This window comes from Solenopsis invicta, chromosome 16 (assembly GCF_016802725.1).
Source record: "Solenopsis invicta isolate M01_SB chromosome 16, UNIL_Sinv_3.0, whole genome shotgun sequence".
NCBI lineage: Eukaryota > Metazoa > Arthropoda > Insecta > Hymenoptera > Formicidae > Solenopsis > Solenopsis invicta.
In genome coordinates this window covers 6,141,986-6,161,516 of record NC_052679.1, presented here as the reverse complement: position 1 = coordinate 6,161,516, position 19,531 = coordinate 6,141,986, and the positions used below count along the sequence as shown (strand labels likewise).

The 19,531-nt window shown below is 37.7% G+C and overlaps 2 protein-coding genes and 1 long non-coding RNA gene across 8 annotated transcripts in view; 2 read left to right on the top strand and 1 right to left on the bottom strand.

Annotated features, from left to right (window-relative positions):
• Window positions 1–5,837, top strand: part of LOC105204813 (homeobox protein caupolican) — a 38,526-nt gene extending 32,689 nt beyond the window's left edge. For 3 of the 4 annotated variants that reach the window (XM_011174028.3, XM_011174027.3, XM_039458662.1), the window contains exon 5: window positions 79–5,837. In XM_011174028.3, coding sequence (XP_011172330.1) covers window positions 79–628 — 550 coding nt within the window. In that variant the 3' untranslated portion in view covers window positions 629–5,837. The remainder of the gene's footprint in view (window positions 1–78) is intronic. The other variant, XM_011174026.3, reaches the window with a different exon arrangement.
• A 123-nt stretch (window positions 5,838–5,960) lies between these two features.
• On the top strand, window positions 5,961–18,878 carry LOC105204811. Of its 3 annotated transcripts, none has more exons than XM_039458667.1 (5): window positions 5,961–7,937; window positions 15,786–16,068; window positions 16,516–16,855; window positions 17,069–17,206; window positions 17,398–18,878. In XM_039458667.1, exons 2-5 carry the CDS (start codon window positions 15,804–15,806, stop codon window positions 17,525–17,527), a joined length of 873 nt encoding a protein of 290 aa, XP_039314601.1. In that variant the 5' UTR covers window positions 5,961–7,937; window positions 15,786–15,803; the 3' UTR covers window positions 17,528–18,878. The 3 variants fall into 3 exon arrangements, with proteins under 3 accessions (XP_039314601.1, XP_011172327.1, XP_039314599.1); XM_011174025.3 differs by lacking the exon at window positions 5,961–7,937 and adding an exon at window positions 13,034–13,132; XM_039458665.1 differs by lacking the exon at window positions 5,961–7,937 and having other exon boundaries at window positions 15,737–16,068.
• LOC105204812 lies at window positions 13,595–19,406 on the bottom strand. Its single transcript, XR_851244.3, has 3 exons — window positions 19,187–19,406; window positions 16,541–16,748; window positions 13,595–16,142 (listed from the first exon to the last, which is right to left on the bottom strand). It is a non-coding gene; the product is annotated as an uncharacterized LOC105204812 (long non-coding RNA).
• Between the last annotated feature and the right edge of the window lie 125 nt (window positions 19,407–19,531).

Genomic DNA, 19,531 nt, shown 5'->3' with positions numbered 1-19,531 from the left:
ACTTACGATTGCTAAGCGATGATAATTTTGAAAAGGCAAATTTTAAAGTTAATAAATTAAAGCAATTTTTCTATACAGGTGCAGCCATTCATCCGACGGAATTTCTGAACACACTTACGAAGAACCTGCTGGTTATTGGAGCGCTCCTCGCGAACACCTATCAGCGTCGCCTATTTTTCAACAGCACATAGCGCTTCGTGGCTTGACACAACAAAGTCTTGAAAATGCTTATTTTCATGAACAAAATGGTGATGGCTTGAATATGCTCGCCGAAGTTGCTGTATCCTACGCTCAATCTATTCCGTCTTCACCAAACCAATCAGTGTCGTCATGCTCCTTGCCAGCTTCATCACCACCTTTGTCTTCCGTGTCGCCGATCTCTTCACCAATGGAAGAGCCTATTCCGGAAGAGACTATTGAAAAGCAGGAAGAGACTATCGCATCAGTAGAAGACATTGTGGCACCAGTAGAAGAAGCTGTTGCATCATTTAATACCGCTGCATCGGTTCATACCGTTGCATCGGTTCACACTGTTGCATCAGTTCACACTGTTGCATCAATCGAGACTGAAATTATTGCACCAGTAGAAGAGACTGTTTCACCAATTGAGGAGACCATCTTAAACTAGGTTGGTAATTATGATCGTAGTCTTCGTTGTTAACACAGGCTTAGAAAAAAAATGTTTTGTTTTTGGTTCAAAAACAGCAGTATATAATCCTGAAAGTTTTTGGCATCCACCAAATCCAGAGCCTAAATTGCTCAATTACGTAAGGTTTCCGAGATATTCTATCTACTTAATAATAAAACCTCAAAGTTTCAAAAAGGCCTATTTCATGCATTTTTAGATTATAATATCTCAGAAACCTGACGTGATAGAATAATTTGGAATATAGGTTGGCTTTATAATATGCCAAAAATCTTCGGGATTACATATTGGTTCTTTCTACGTTAAAATTCATGTCTGCCTGTGTAATGTTAACAAAATGGCACTATAAAAGATAAATGAAAGAAAATGTCTGCAAAAATTATTAACTTTTAAGAAAATTGTTTGAAATTGAGTTCTTTTTTGCCGACTTTATCATTGGAAGATCATTAAGCGGCGTTGCTCGAGAAAGAAATAAAAATCCCTCTGATAAACAAATAAATTACAAATTATATTTAATCGTTACGTTCATATATATAAATAAGCAATCGTCAATCATTATGTCATATCATGCATCTCAATATTAAGTAGATACTAATACATCGCAACATTAATTATACAAGGTGGTTTGTACAAAATGTGACAAGCTAATAACTCTAAAAATATCTGTTGTATCAAAATTGTAAACAATTTTTTTTAAATTAAATTTTAAAAAGTTTTAAAATTTTTATTTATGAAGTTACTCATCCCTCCTCTCTCTCACTCTTCAAGAGAGTGGCGAGGACGAATTTTTACTTACATAATTAGTAAGGCCCCTCGAATACATGAATAACTTTTTTATATGACATATATATTTAGAGTTATTGATTTGTCATACTTTACGTGAGCCATCTTGTATATAGCCCAGATAGTTGATGTTTTTTATCGTCACTTTAACATTAAAATAACTGTCATCTTTAACGACATTTCGACATCAAAGTGACAACAAATAACGTCAGCTTTCTATCTGGGGAGGAAGGAGAGTGTCCCATTTTAATCAATCCAGTCAATTTATTTTCTGACCTTTCAGAATTACAGATTTTTACAACCCTACACAATTGCAATATTGACCTTTTTTCTTCTTATTTGAATTACTTAAAGTAATAATGTTTGCAGCAATTTTCTATGATAAGACATGAATATGAATATTAACATCGATGAGACGCGATTGTATCATTATTTTTACATAATTTTGGTATTTTTCATGACATTTTAAAGTTTTCAGATTGTCTTGATTATATTCTTCTACTTTCCGTTCATGTTGTTCTCGAATTTCATTATGTTCTAGAAACTTTTAAATATAAAACATTGAATGTATTTTCTAGTAGCCCTCGCGAGTCGCATTTATTTTTTAATAAACGCGCGCGAAAGACATGTCAAGATAATGCATTTTCGCACAAATCGCGCTCTCGAAATCATTAAATTTTCTCGTCTCATCGTTTTAAGCACATCGACAATAGAAGAACAAATTGAAATAAAACATTACAGCATGTAAATATAGAAGTAATATAGTTTTTAAAATGATGCGCACTTTTTAAAGAAAAAAGGAAGGCGTGCCCACCAAAGAGTTGTCTCTATTAAAGATACTTATATTAACTTAGATCTAAGTCAAAGATTAGTTTTCTATAAGTACTACTAATTAAATTGTGTTAATCGGTAGACAATTCTTAGCATAACATAACATTTTTTTGTCTGTAAATATTAAGAGAGACGATTGTGTGCGACAAGAACTGACGATACATTATACGTGAAATAACACATGTTTGAAATACATGCGCGAAATTATCACGTGAATTAAAATCTGCTTCCCATTACAAGAGTCACATTATATTGTGCGATTGTAACGTGACCCATAATGAACGCGTGTTCATGGACAAAGTTGTTGAATTTACAACTGAAGTTTATTTTAATATGACTTAATCAATTTTGTTATCATAGTGATAAATCAAATATTTCGTATCTATTTCGATCCTCCTACACGTAAATCAATCACCTCAATTTTAATTCGGTACATAATTACGAATTAAAATTCTATCGAACTCTATATGATGTTAAACTGATAATTATAGTACCATTATCAATATAAGCCCCCCTAGCTTCTACCTGCGTATACATCTCCATAAAAATTAGTTTCCCGTGAAATTATTCGTGAATAATTCAGAGTACTTGGAAAGATCTCTGGAATAATTTGCGAGTAACTATACAATGTCTATTTATGTCTTCCCGCAATTTTGATATTTATAACAAATTCTCCGAGATTAGAGATTGGAAATTTCGTCTTAGAATTGCTACAAACGCGACCCCAGGGGCTTTTCGGCTATATTTCTCAGTTTTAATTTCAAATAGATATCTAAAAGTACTGTACACCACTGCCAATCACGTAAGTAAAGTGTCTTAAGCACTATATTTTTTAAAGCGCCCGTTGTTGAATTACCGTATATATTAAGCGTTTGCAGGATTCATTACATTGTGGGGAGAGATCGAACCCAACGTTCGAAGCGTTCTATTCTATAAAACTTGTACAAATTTACTTACTGTTCTACAACTGTTGTGCCTTCTCTTGAGACGTCCTGGATACGAGGGACGTCTCTCAAGTCTTGCGTCCACGATGCTAGAAAATTGTTCCGAGATCTCGGGCAGAAAGAGAATTGGCCAATCACACTTGTACAATTTCGCCAACTGATTAATGCGATTAGTGCTAGTCCATTCTCTCTCAATTTTTGGATCGATTTCTAGCATCGTAAACGCAAAGCTTTAGTTTGTAGTTACGACTGTTAGATAGACTTTGCTGTGAATCGACGGTGACGCTAGCTCATTTTCTCGAGTTCACGTCGATCAAAATTGTGCAACAGCATGGTCGTGCGTTTTCTACACTTGTACGTATGAGGACACCGTCCAGGAGGACAAGAGGAGTACAAGATATTCTCTCCGGCGCGCAACTCTGATCCACAAAGATGTCCGGGAATATAAAATTCTCTTTTTTCCCTTTATGTAAGTATGATGCCGATTATCTTGAGCTTTAGAAAGCGAATCGGGCTCGTTCTCTAAATTTTTTTCAATTAATATGAAAAAATGGTTTCCGCTGAGAATACGTCTTTTGCATCCAGCGCCCTGTCAAATATACGTAAAAAAAAAAAGAAATGTGCATCAACTAGTACTTATCCATAGAATTTCTGTGATGAATTATAAAATAATAATCAAGCGAAAGAGATGTCTTGCATCCTCCGCCGGCGGCAAGTGACTTATTATGACAATTTATGCATAAGTGTAGAAAACGCGCGATCGCACTGTTGCGTACCTCGGTCGGAGAGTAAACTTATTATCCGATGTTCCTAACAATCGCGATTGGTATTAATGTACTTCCAGGAATTAATATTCTGCGGCAGGACGTAAGGTACTTCTTTCGTGTTTGATTATTAATCTACGGGCGATGGAATTAATGTTGAGATTCGTTAAGAGTTGCGTTATGAATATATTTTCATATATGTTCAGCAGAGTTCATTAGAATATATTAAAGAAGAAAAAGAGGGAGGGGAGGCGCGATCGCAATATCTATCCGCAAAGATCTTTTCGCGCTAATTGAAGAAGATTCACAAGAAAAGGCTTTTTCTCCAATTTTAATGAAACGTAATGAGTTTTATAGATAGGCTTGTAGATGTACGTAAAGGTATTCGCACGTTACATATTTTTTATGTCAGCAACCATATTTAAGGAATGAAATTACCTCTCGAAAATTTTGGCCAAATTTTTTTCGGCTGTAAAAAAAAATCAATTTTTATACCAGTGAGTAGTTTTTGATTTTCAGTTTTTTGGCAGATTTTCGAGAGCCTATCTCACTCCTTAGACATGTTTGGTTGCTGACATAAAAAATACGCAACGAATGTTTTTACTCCTTCTACAAACTCTACCAGGTTTCATTAAGATCGGAGAAAGGCACCTGAGAGCCTTTTGTTGTCAGAAAATGGGCCCGATTCGCTTTCTTCAAGACGACCTGTGTCGTATTTATATGAGGGGAAGAATTGCAAGTTGCCTTGATCTTTAGAATAATCTTTAAGAACTTTTGTCATCGGAGTCGCGCGTCGAAAATTCTTTGCACGAGGAATACCTTGTACTTCTCTTCGTATTCCGGATGGCAGAGGATTTTTAGTACTTGCGGAATAGACCACGTCTATTAATAATTTACGATATAAGTGAAGGTACACGTTTATCTTATGAGTTCCGCCGAGAGATGAGACGGAATTAGATTTGTAGTGTTTCCATTGGAGATATGCGAAAGTCAGGATTATAAAAGCGTAATAATCCCCAAGAGGCAAAGGTAGCTGTTTCAACCGGTCCAGCGCCCTTTCGCTCATTCATCGCGACGCATATCCCGAGTAGGTACAAGCGTATATTTAGCTATGTGAATCAGTTACAGTTCAAACGAGCAATTTCTCGGCCTAAAAAAAAACATATCACTACATTTTCGGACAATAATATTGCGTGCAGAACTATTGTAGTCGATTTATAAGAAGGTAGATCGAAATTTTAAGTTTGATTTATGCAGAACCATACGGATACGTATAGCTTTGTGGGCACGTATTTATTAATCACATGAACCTGATCGTGCAAGTCTCTCTCTCTCTCTGCGCCAATAAGCATATTACCTAAGCTTTCGGACAATAATGCTAAATGCGTGGCGCATAGAATTATCACAGCCGATTCGTAGCAGAGTACATTGATTTTCAGTTTGATTAATACGTGAACACAAATATGCGTATCCTCTGCAGCGTGCACAAGCGCTAAACTTGTTAGAACCAGAGTGAAATCTGGTTTCACTCTCCGCATCGATATGTATATCGTTATATTTTCGAACAATAATGAAATGCGCTCAGAATTTGCTGTTGTACTTTGTACCAATCTTAGTTTGATTTATACGTACATGCACGGATATGCATGTCTTCGTAGGCGCGCATGAACGTTTATAAGCATTGTGAACGTGTTAGAATCAGAATGAAATCTGGTTTCACTCTCCGCATAAACTTTTGAACAAAATAATGAAATGCGCTCAGAATTCGCTGTCGTATTTTTGTAAGAGAGTTATGCCAGTTTTATAGTTTGGTTTATACGCGCGTACAAGAGATGCGTATGACGGATAAAATATACAGGTGCCATAAAATATTTGTTATTCTTATGTTCAAGCCCCAGCACTTTCGGAATATTCATTTGTAGTTAATCTCGTATTTAACGTGATTTGTTAAAAAAATCTCTAGATCGCTAAGTCGTTAGACCAAAGGTCGATTCCTGATCTCTTCTCGACCAACTCGGTGGGAAAGAGGCCCACCGGAAAAGCTCTCGAGCGCCAAATAACGTGATTAATTACAGCCAATATGTGAGGGGTGAGTCCCGCGCGAGGAAGTTTCGTCATTGTTAACGGTAATCTTTATTATGCTTTAACCGTAACTACCTTTCCCTCTTTAACCACCTTTTTTTTCTCCTTTTTACAGCGACGCCACGTATCGATACCGCTATCTTCGTGGCACCTCGATTTGCCCCTTTTTCATTCTCCGGCCGGCTGGTTCTTTCATTTTACGTAACTCCTGTCTTCCTTTTCCGCGTATGTCTCTTCGTTCTCTTGTTCCCGCTGTTACTCCATATTTAGATTCACGGTCGCGGATTCGCATCGCGACCCGCTACTCTGGACGATACACCGTGCCTTTACTCTATGCCCTGTCAATGCAGATTCCGGCGCCGAAAGATATAATAGTAAGGGACGAGAGTAAAAGTTTGCAATATTTTTTTTCTCCGCTTTGATTTTGCGTTTCGCCGGCACATCGTATCTCTTTAAGTCTCGTCCCAAATAATTGCAAGAGATTACTCGCGCTATTCCCCCCCCCCCCCCCGCCAGACCTTGAGAAAAATTGGACGAGACGTATTCTTGAATGATGAAACGCGGCCCCACCACGCGAAACCAGGATCGAGAAGCCGGCGAAGAGGGTACCCACTTGGCGTAACTCAAGGAGGAGTGACGGTAATCGGTCTCGTGCCAGAGAAGCGAGGGCTGATGAGGATACGTGCGTGCGGGAGCGGTCAGTTTGAAAGTCGACGAGCACGAGTCACTCCCGGCTGACTCGGCGAGCGAGAGCACGAGACCGAAACCGGCGCGCGGCCACGACTGTCTGGTGCCGCAAGCGAACGAAACGCGGTGGAAGCGGCCGACTGATCATCGAGGAACTGCCTCTAAAGACCCAGGCTACGGCAATTGACCTAGGATTGTCACGGGACCATCGATCCACGCTTTAAGCCCGACGTCGAGCGCGAGGGGTCCCCAGTGTCAGAGACTTCCGTCGAGATTGTCGAGAGCTGCGGCACAGATCCGTCGGACGAGAAGTGTTTTCGCGGGAAGAAGACTCACTCCAAAATTCGAAAATCAAATCCAGGCTTGAGAGAAGTGCTAGGAGTCGTAATATAAGATCTGCAGAAAAATCTGCCGCACGTCGTAAGCTCGACGTGGACGAAGGGGAGTGTCGTGGTGACCAAAAGGACGCCTGTTCCTCATGTCCGCCGTCAGCGTGTCTCTGAATAGACGGTGGTTCACGAGTACTATCGTGATGAAGTATCATTTCTCCAAGGATTAACGGGTCTACGACAACCTACGATGGTAGATGAAGAGTCGCGATCATATCTACTCGGTCGATTCCACTCGTCCGGTCTCCGGACGATCTCTAACGCGAGTATATAGGAACGAGTACTCGTTAACGGCGCGGACGCACGGACAATTGAAATCTCCGCGCGCGCACTGTTGTTCCATTTTTCACGGCCAGCAATGCGCGCCGGTGCGTCCTCCATAAAGGTCTGCTCCGTGATGCGCGCGTGAACGTGGGGCGTGGGACTTTCCTTCTTTTCTTCTGTTCATCGCACACGTCACAACCGGTCTCAACCCTCGGGAATGGCGGAGAAGGAAAAGGATCGTTTTGCACCGCCCCGCACGTGACGTCGTCGTCCTTTTTTTTCTTTTCTCTCTCTCTCTCTCTCTCTCTCTCTCTGTCTCTCAAACGCATGGAGAACATAATGAAGAAATCGTCCTGACTCTTTTCCACCCGCAAGAGAAACGCACTCCACGCCAGCGGAGCGATCGCCGACCGCGCCGCGCCGCGCCGCGCTACGCGGCTCTCTGTTAATCAGCTCTGTTAATCAGTGTGTGTCAAGATTACCCTAGATATCGTCCCGCCGGCGGATTCGTCGGCGAAGTATCGCGCCTGCGGCTGCTGAACAAGAGGTGAGATAATATCCGCGACGTAGTTAACGTTGCCTTCGTCGCGGTTACATCAGCGTTAATCTTCCTTCCTCCCTTCCCGTCGTACGATTAATGCAATTTCAAGTTTTGCCTCTAACGTAGTTTTCCCCCCTTCCCCTATAATTTTAAAGTCTTGTACAAATTATATGTAGACCGCGTTCCTTCCGATGCTACAAGTTTCCTTTTCATCGAAAGTTCGCAAGAGCGTATTGTTCCGCGTTGAGGTGAAGATATTTGTTTTTATTTATTTATTTATTTATTTTTATTTTCGCGCGGCTCCGAACGAACGTTCCCACGGCGAAATTCTTCTTGCGTCGGCACCAAGTGGCCGCAGAACGGCCTTTCTTCCCTTCCTCGACGATGTCGAGCTTAATCGAGCGTCAAGCCTCTTTCTTCCGACGTCGCCTGCGCTGGACTTCTTCCCCGGCGTCGCTGCATTTTTTTTTCTCCCATTCAAAAAAGCATCGCCGTGATGATGGACAGGTGGATCGCGGGACGAGCGCCGGTTTGCTGAAGTAAGCGAACGGGTTAATCTCCGTGGTTAAGCACGTGTAGTGAATACGCGAGGCTTATGATTACTGATCGACCAGTCCACATGGGTACGCGTGGATGTGGCATAACGGTTGCATATTTTCATAGTGCTCTCAGCGTGCATAGGTATTTTACTGAAACCTAGGCAACGCCGAAGGCTCGAACTGGCGCTCTGCACGGCTGCACTTTCGTCCGCGCACGTGGGGAAATGATTTGATTATATACGGCGGCGCATGGTGGGGCAAAATGAGAATCGTTAAAATAAGATCAGGTAAGATTTGAATGAAGGCTCTAGACAATTTCGAAACGATAGTATCTCAGAGATTAGAGTGTCCATCGAATTTAATGTATGCGCCTGCAGAAGATTGCAGTCATGTTGAAGCTAGTACAATCTATTGTTTATCATAACGTATAATTTATGATAGAAATTCAATTATGATAACGCCTTTATTTTTATTCGTTTTCTGTCTTCATACTATTTCCAATTCATATTACTTCTTTATTATAATAACGAGCACATTTTACACATTGTACGTTATATTACATATTAATTCTCTTTGATTCCCGATTGATTCATCTCGATTATTTTTTTTTTGTGATACTCAATCAGTTCTCCTCTATTGAAGCATGCCCAGAATTTAATATTCTGTATTATTTTCTTGCGGTTTGAAATCTATATTATATTCTCTATTCAACGATAGCAATTCTTTTCAATTAATTCTTATTACAGAGCGAAGATATTGCTCTTGATATTGTATTATTATATTATTAACACCTTAAATTCGTATCTGCAATTTCCGTCTGAATTATTATAATAGCGCGTGGCATAATTACATCGAGGTGTCTGCAAATTGCCACGTTCGCTTTCGCACGAATGCGCGATAAACATATATACGCCAATAAAATTCGCGGATCTTAAAAACGCAATTCCTTGTTAATATTTGCACGCTGAACATTGCATCGTCTCGCACCTATAAATCTTCAAATGATTTTCAAATCTTGGAACGAAAATAATTTCTCTTCCTTGACGAAGCTGGATAATAAATTTTTATGAGCGACGTGTAAGATTTTTTCTTCTTTTTTTAAAACTCGATGTTTAAATATATCTTTCCCTACAACATTTTTTGCTCATACGATAAGATACGTATATAGAAAGGCTGTTAAAATCCTGTCAATGTTCCAGTGTACCTTTTGGCATTACGCGGCGATACGTTCTCTTTCTCTACAGTATTACATTTTATATAATAATTAAGCTCCAACTCCCTCGACGGTAATTGCTCGCACGGCAAAACATCCGCACGTGTCGTTTACACTTTAAGAGTGGCTGATTACGAGCACAGTAATTACTCCTGGATACACGTGGCTACGCGCGTCATAAATTAATTCGCTACGACGCTTTTGCAGTAAAGTGTCATGTCGACGATAGTTGCGAATGAGACATCGAACCCGGCGGAGGTCGAGAACAAATTAGCCGCGGGACGAACGTTTTCGTTCCAATCCACGCGGAATGAAGGTACCGACACGTCGTTCCCGTCCACGCAAACGTTCATTGCGTTCACGTTTCGGGATAATAATTCCTTCCTCTCGCGTCTCCTCCTCTCCTCCTTTTTTTTTTTACCTCGCGAAAGTCATCGGCAGTGCGATTCTTTTAAAGCACGGCGCATTATATCGATACTACCGTTAAGCGCGAGTATAGAAGGCACTAGGTCAGGAATTCGCTGCATTTTGATGCGAGGGACCATAAAATGTGCATCTGGTTGCATATTAAGATCGCCAGCCCGCGGTTGCAACTGCGTGCGCAGCGAAACCGTAACATCTGCGTTTATTTATTGCGTCGAAATCGGCTGCAATTCAATCGTGAACTGATTTTAGGTACTGGATCTAAGGCTACCTAATACTTTATTCGTTGCGCGACGAACTTTCTCAAGCGTTGGGTCTTCTCAACTGGGCCTCCTAAATCCAGGGAAGTCCCTTAATCTTAAAACTCGCGAAGCGCTGATCTCACGGGACGAGTTGGCGAGGAAGACGCGATAAAATTGAAAAATTATGCAATGTTGCATAATAGCGATATAGAACTTTCTAATGTGTATCTCTCAGAAATGGTAGAAAGTCGTCTGTATTACTGATCAAGTACATTACTTGGATCGTAATTTTCTGTTTATTTCTCTTGTAAGCTTCAAAATCATAAACCGGTCTTATAACATTCTCAGGCATGCAGAAAATGTAATTGTCTGTGCTAAAAAAAGGCGATTACTCAGTTTTTAGTTTTCTTCTTTTACGGTAACAGTTATCCTCGCAAAGAAAAAAATTGTTAATATAGAAAAATGTATATTTGAATTAAATATTATTTAAGTTAAATAAATAAATATTACTTATTTTACAACTATTATAAGTTTATCATAATCATCAAATTTATTCAAAATATTTTGAATCCTAATAATTTAATCCTTCATTCAAGTATGTTAAGCTGAAACAAAAATTCGATTTGCTATTATTCTGACTTTTCTTCGATACGACTTTATAATATTCTTCGTAAAAGTATAAATTCTTTTTTTTATGTTAAAGTATCTACAAATTTAGTTGGATACAGAGCTGAAGATAATTTTGTTAGGGCATCAAAATTATATTGGATTATCAAATTGATTGCTAGAATTTATTGCACATCGTATTTAAACATAATTATTTTGATAGTTCAATAAAATTATATGTCCAACTAAATGTTAAGATACTTCAGCAAAATCGTTCTTTCCGTGTAGATCTTAAGATAATTATTAAGAAAATATTTTTTGTTTAATGTTACTAGAAGAAAAAGAAGTGAAAGAAGTGAACACTTTTCTTGGCAGTATTTTTCTGTGTGTATATTATTAAAAATAATGCATAGCCGATAAATATTTTCAATTTTAATTATATACTTAGAATTACATAAAAAAAATAATAACTTTAACATGGGTGATAAAATAACTGCAATTAAAATTTTTTTCAATCTATTCAACTCTTTTTTTGTTGTATCTTTTTATATTTATTTGTGTATTTTCTCTTATGTTGGAGGATTTTTTATTAGGAAAGTGAAACAAATAGCAAATAGTGCGATTCGTTCAGCAACACAAACTTCTCTAACATCACCTTAACAATACTAAGAATTCCGCGTGTAAAAAAAAGTTCCCGAAAGCCAACGCCCCGATTCCGCATATCGTCAGCGTTTAGCGGCCGATGAACGTTATTTACTTATTGCCGAATCCTGTCGCTTCACCCCGGAAGAGCGCTCGGACACGCGAGCGACTGCCCGCGGGAACCAGATCTTAAAATCGACCTGGTTTTTTACGAAGCTAACTAACGGTGCCTCGTCAAAAGCACGCGGCCGATATCAGTGCCGGAACCTGATTACCCGGGTGGTTTAATTTGAGGTGCGTCGATCGGCCAGACACGACACAGTGCACATATCAAAATGGGGGTCAATCGTATTTCGTATTCCGCGCGATGCGCTTAGCGGTCCTCCTCTCTTCCGCCCTCCGTCGAACTTTTAACTCTAGCCACTCACTAAACAATGTGGGCCACTCAATCTAGATCGAATAGAGTCAATGTTTCCGGTGTTTTCGTAGATTTCTTAAGGAAGATAATGCATAGAAACGTTATTTTTTTTTCTCTCTGTCTCTCTTTTTTTTTGAGGATGATGACCGCTTGAACGTCCGTAGGAATATTCGAGGCACGGTCGCGTAAAATGAATTGAGTCAAGAAATGGATAATTTTTTATTAAAAAAATAATAGAACGATACGTTAGTACGCGGAGCTATTGCCTCCCTCTTCTCGCGAATTTAATGCGCTGAAAATTTATTTCACAGTTACAGAACGGAATGCTCGACTAGTTTTGAAAGAGAATCGTATCAATGTATTTTAATTTTGTCATTTCGAAACGTTAGGAAAGAAAATTCATATTGACGTCAATGACAGACTCCCTCGGAAGATTTCCATCCCGGGAGTAGTTGCCTGAAACGCTTTTTACATTTCAGTAGCGAGAAAATAAAGTTCAGTATTCAGTAGTTTTTGAGTCCGTACCTATTTTTTTAATTTTTCATAAAAAAAAATATTGAATATAAATTTATATAAATGATTTAAAAAAAAAAGCTTGTAAGTGAAACGAAGAACTATTCTCGAGTAAAGGAAAAAAAACTGTACAAACGCTATGCTCGATGCTCGATGCTCGATCGAGAACAAATTACATTATTATGTATCAATCGGAGCTCGGGTTTGCGAGAGGAAGAGGGTTATCGGGAGGCGAGCAATCCGCTTCGAAGAAAAAGAAACGTACGCAGACGTATATACGGGTATATACGGGTAAACGCGCATGCGACTTGCATTTTTCTAGGGCAGAGCCTGATCACCTGGTTCCTCTCGACCACGCTGTTTTGCAGTTTATATACTGTTACACACCGATCAAAAGGGGGGAGTCTCACCTCCGAGTAGGGAGGCCGATTGGATGACCAAAGCCTAATGAAGTCGGCTCGCACACGTAACGTCCCGGTGACCGGTAAGCGAGGACGGCGACGACGCGCAGTTCGACATAAAGCGGAGGAGAGTTGAATGCCGGCACGGAGCTCGCGATAACGATCAACATACGTTCCGAGGCGCGACCGTCCGTAATTAAGACGGTGCGCCACGTAATTTTCGCATGTATATGTATATGTGTGTGTGCATGTGTGTGCGTGTGTATGTGTGCACGTTATGATATCTCCTGCTGCCGATCACGTAATAGAAACGTAAGAGTTGAGAACGGAATTAATAACACGGAGAAAGAAACAGTAAGATAAAACGTTAAAATGAAACATTAAGACGAAACGAAAATCCCATGAATGCTAATTTTCTCCGAATCCTATTTCTTCGAACTGCCAAGCCTCGGCTTACCGAGAAAACACTCCTGCCTTCCGTTTCTTCAGTTATAAAATTTGAATAATCAGAATACCTAAGAAGGTTGTAAGAAAATCTTCGGATGGCTTAAAATTAAAAGTACGCCTGAATTATATTATCTTTTTTTTATACTGTGTCCTATAGATTTTACTAATTTCATTTATGTCGAAGCAATATTTGATATATTTTTAATTTTATTGTTAACATTATTTTTTTAAATCTTTATTTGCAGTATGATTTATGTTTTATACAATTCATAGGTATTTTATGACTTATGTGTTTTGATTCATTTTATTGCTAAACATTAATTAGTAATATAGTGCAATATTATTTTACTCATGTTTTTTTTACTTTTCTCTTATGGTAATAGAAGCAACACTGATTTTGAAGAAAAATTCTTGAACTGTCTAATATTTAAATTTTGATCATTTATCATTTTATTTTCTCATTTGCCTTCCTCATAGACCTATTGTAGACAAATTTTTTAAAATAAGGCTAAAATTCAAAATAATCACGCAATGATAATTATTATATATAATGTACTTGTCAAAAATATTAAAGTTCTGTCATATTAACTCTCAACTACACTCCAAAATAATTACATTTGCGAAGTAGTTTTGTACTCCAAATTTTACATGAATTTTAATGAAATAAAATTCATAATATAGATATTTTTTTTTGTCTGGTTTAAACATTCTGAAGCTGAAAGATAATCATTATAAATATAATAAAAAATAAAATTTGTAGTACCTTAAGTAACAAAAATATTTTCGACAGCGTTAATTTTAGAATATTTTTCTTGCATATAACAGTAATCTTAGATTACAATTCCGCCACGCGAGAAATATTTGCATAATTGTATGGAGTATATGTTTATACTCCGCCAATGTAGTTAAGGATTAAATATATTTGCATCAAAACAAGCACATGTAGACTTAAAATATCTCTTTAAATCTTTTTTTCAACATTTCTGTAAAAAGATAAAAATATTTGATTTTCCAAGTTAAAATATCATAATAATAGAAGCTCAAGCCTCGTAACTTTTAATATTTAATAGTTTAATTTATGTAAACATTTATTTAATTTTTAACAGTACGACTGAATTTTATTACATAGTTTGATCCTTTTATATATATTATGATAATGCAATACTGAGCTCTTTTACCTCATCAAGATATCATTAAAAAAGATTTTTGTCTTTTTCATTTTTATACATGTATTTGTTTTCATACAATTATATTCAATATATTCAAATGCATTCAATATTGCAGAATTTTATTTTATTTCTATTTTTATTTTTTGTCAAATACATTGTATTAGTTGAATTTTTATCTTATGTTAAAAATTTTTCAAGTTTATAATGAAGGAAGATTTACGACAAGAAAATTAAAAACTCACTGAAATTGATTAAATATTAGACCATCCAGAGATTTTTGTCTCAAACGAGAGTCTTATCTCATTGTACGACGTCTCGACATCTCTCAGAATAATTCTCAGATGCGAATTTTCAGCGACGTGATAAATGAACAATTTAACTTATCGCGCGACAGTTATCCCCCTGAGAGACGCTCTATCCTCCTTACCCACAAATTAAGTTTCTAATTGATCGAATTGGACAGCGCGAGCTGCACTACCAGTCCCGAATATCAATCAGGGGAAAATTTTCTCGCGTGTGCCGTCCGTTCTTGCGTGAACAGGATACGAGTCGCTGACGAAGACGACAAAATCCATCGTAGAAAAGTTTTTCCTCGATACCGTGAGTACCGTAAGTCTCGTGACTGCGATACATCGTATACGCACGCATCGTCGCGGGATTTATCGCAAATAATTTCGCGGGGTCCGTCGCGCGGTCTACTTGAAGCACCGGCGGGCCATCAGAAGGCGAGAATTATTATACGCCGGTCCGCGCGTTTCATTCGCAAATAAAACGATTAATCTAATCTATGATTTCCATTCGCTGCCGCCTGTTTACTCACTAGCCTCTTCCTTCGACAACGAATCTCTTCATCTCTCAGTACGGAAAAAAAAGATAAAATTCTTTATAGATTAAATTATATATAAACAAGATTACCATTGTTTCATACATTTAAAAACGAATGTAAAAATTATAGTGTGTGTGAATATAATTTTTTGCTTTTATATGAAACATTGTTAAATAAAATATATTAATTTTAATTTGATGTTTAATTCTGTTTTTTTCTGTACAAGAGATTCTGCGCAAGCAATGAACTTGAAAGAGAGAGAGAGAGAGAGAGAGAGAGAGAGAGAGAGAGAGCCCAAAAAAATCCCAATTACTCGGAGCTTATAAATCTATGCGACAACTGTCCGTGTACACTGTTTTATATTTGTAAGACTGTATTTGTTACTTAAAAGGTCCTAATGGGTGTCTCATTACAGCAATTCGGACAGCGCAGGATGTCGCAAAGAAGATGGCTTCTGCTGCTGCTCGGTTTAGCCGTGTTGAAAAATACGTCCACGTCCGGCGATGCTGATAGTACCGTTCGCGAGGATGAACCCTCACATCACAGGCAAAAAAGGGTCTTCTGGTTCACAAATGACGGACGAATCGCGCTGCCTCCTGGCACCATCATGACGATCACGCCGACATTGGCGTTGCCCTTTGTCCGACATCCACCTTACGGTTTCCTCAGCAACATGACTATTAGTCTACCCTTCACGAGTAAGTGAACCCGTTTACGCACACACAAAACAAGAACACTTTTGTTTGGTGAATTATTTTCAAAATGTTAAACGCTGAAAAGAGATTCTAGTGTTAAAGAGACATAATATTGACCAACGTAAAGACATTTTGTATAGTTTCATTAAGAAAAATATATTCTCAATATTCAATCATTTTCATGAGTTGGGATGAAAAAATATCTGATAGAAAATAATAACTTGAAACTAAAGAATTTTTTAATACAATAATTATCAAAACAATCATATTGCGCTCTTAGGTAGCTAATATAATTGAAATTTGAAAATTTCATTATACATATTGCTGAAATTTGGGATTGCCAAGCTTTTTAAAGATTATATGTATTATATTTAAAGTCCTATTACAATTTTGTGTGCTATCTGGGTTATAAAAAGATGGCGATGTTAGAGCAACGTATTCTTTTTTTAGTTGACTTTGACAAACTGGGTCTTACCGACAATGAGAATCCATATGGCGCACTGCCACCGAGCTTCGACAGGAAGCTGAAGAGTCGACAGGCAGGTATGATGATGGCTGACTTCATTGCGGCGTTCATCAAACGTAGATTACACAAGCGAGACATGATGGAGGTGCCGAGAAATGCGTTTCATGGTGGCGAACGGGCCCTACTTTACGGCACTGCCGAGGATATGCTGTCTACCCTGGGGATGAACGGAAAAGCATGTTTATTAAGGGCAATTTGCGAAGTCCAGGGACATCATCTCAACAACTTCGGACTGATTGGGGAAATGCTGAAGCTCTTCTTCACGTAAGTCTGGTTCATAGAATTATAAAGAACCTCGGAAAAATGTAATTAATTATTCTTGTCCAATAATTCGGCATTGTAACTGTAAATAATCATTGTTAAAGGTTTCACGCATTGATACGAAATCAGTTTTTACTACAATTGACAGTCATGATAAGGATTTTAGGATCGTATAAAAAAAAAGTATCAAATTGAATCCAAACGTTTTGTCTTTAGCGCCAGCCGATCACCATTCGCTAATCTCCTCAAAGAATACGTCGAAGCAGAAAACCGTGGGAAGGTTCACGGCGAGTGCTGGCCCTACTTCAAGGACTGCCCGAAATCCTTATTCCTGCCATCCAACAACAAATATCAGTTAGTAATATTAATTCCGATATTGATCTGCCGCCAGCCGCACACAATTTGTAACTGCTATGTATTTGGGAATAATACTTTACATAACAAATATTTCATAATATTTATATCGTAATTATTTGTATCTGTTATTTTCTTTTATGTAATATAAAATTGGATTATGCCCAATTAATTACGACTTTGCTTTTCAGGAGAGATTCGTTGCATGACGAGGAGAACGAGGAGGATGAACATTGGAATCAAATCTCCAACGATCTCGACGAGGAACCTCTCACGAGGATATCAGGGCAGAGCACGAAAGACACTATACACCCCATGTAATTTTTAATTGTATATAATTATAGTTGTTTTCGATATCTCGTTCTTTTTTCCCTGAGAGCAGATTCTCTACAACGAGTTCTGCTGAAGTGAGAACTCTGAGGGAAAGGGAGCTAACGTGTCCTCATTATCGAAATTAATCGCATCTTGTTCAGGCCATAGTCGTTCAACTCTGAATCCGTTGCGTGCGAGAGACCGTTTAATTAAGGCAATTAAATTAAAAATTGTAATTAATGCACTAAGGAATATTCTGTAAATACGAGAACGAATTCGTAGATCCTTCGTAAGAAAAGGCCGCTAAATAACAGAGGGGACTGATACATACAAAGAGATTACCATTATCGTGACCATATATGACAACGTGACAGACCGAGTTCTCACGTGCAATGTTACATATATGTACTGTCCGAATATGAGAAACTATCAAAGGTTTCGGCTAGTCGTCGGCATTGTAAAACAGTACGTGATGCTAACGACCGTTGTTATGTTTCGTTGCTTTGTACAGTGTGAAAGTATTTTGATTTAGCCATATATAGCTGCGTGTACGATGATTGTGTAGTGTTGTGAGGAGAGGCATGGATGAACAATTTAGTGTGCAATTATTCATGCGTTTGTGTGATTATATAGGGATAAAAGTTGAATCATATTTCCTTTCTTATTTGTTAAATCAACTTATGTTAATAATTATACATATATGTATTTTGTTGTACATATACATAGTTAAATTTTTGTTAAAGAGCTATTGCTAGGAATAATTCTAATTTAATTTTTTTCACATATATTTCTAAGTCTTGTAAAGAAAATTGATCTTGTGCAATTATTCAAGTAACGTCTGCCACTGTAGAGTTAAAATTCATTCCTACAGGCCTGAGTAGGCCTGTAATAAAATTCTCGTAGTTTTCTTTTACTCTTATTAGAGTGGCAAATCACTCGAATAATTAAAAACATTTTAAACCTATTCTACATAGCTGTAAGATAAAACTGTAAAACTGTAATGCCCTTTGAAGCTAAAAATTGACAGAAATGGGCATACATAACTTTATGTTACAACTATTAGAGAATAGGCTTTATTATAAAATGTTAAGTCTTAATCTTGTTTGAAATTTTAAGCTTCTGAGTTTTCTTTGTGAAAGTCCTAATATTGGCATCAGGTGAATAGATCCCTTTGTCCTGGGCAATGAGGCGCGCTTGTTGCATGTATGTACACAAATATTCTTCAAGAATTCTGGAATGCAATATCATGCTGCCATAATACAAATATAGCGATGTTCATGTATATCTCAGTATCACTCGGTACTAATTCATTGCAAAGTGTATAAATTAAATATTTAAGAAAATATTGTCGCGTGGACAAGTGTAAAATAATAAAATATGTTTTCTAGAAATGGGACTCTTCATACTCTTCTACATAATTCTTTTGCATAAAAATAACGTAATATATATATAGAATTTAACTTCTAGCGAAAACAATATAAACTATTACAATAACTTATACAGTCTATAATTTTTAAACAACGTGATCAAATTGATCAGGACACGTAATAGAGAATTAGAAAAAACTGACGATAAGTAACATCAAACTATTATTTTCACGTCTTGAAAATAATAATTCACATTATCACTGGCATAAATTTCCATTCGGTCGGTGAATGGAGGTTATACCTGATTAGTGTGAGGTTGTCATGAAACAATCTGTTGAATCTATTCCAGATTTCTCTCTGATTTGTTCCGTCTCACCAGGACCACCTTCAGAAACATCGCCTACGTGCATCGTGCATCCAGATATCATTCTATCCTCGTTTAACATTCGATAAATAAGGATGAAATCTGTATACACCACGATACCAATGTATGTAAGGTATATGAAAGGTTAGACAAAGACATATGTATATCTTTGTCATCTTGGGTCTCTCTGTTTTCGTTTAATCGATAAGAAAGAAAGATAGGAATTTATCTTATCGACATGCGATATATTCCGCAGCGCATTCCCATATCGATCGGGCGTCT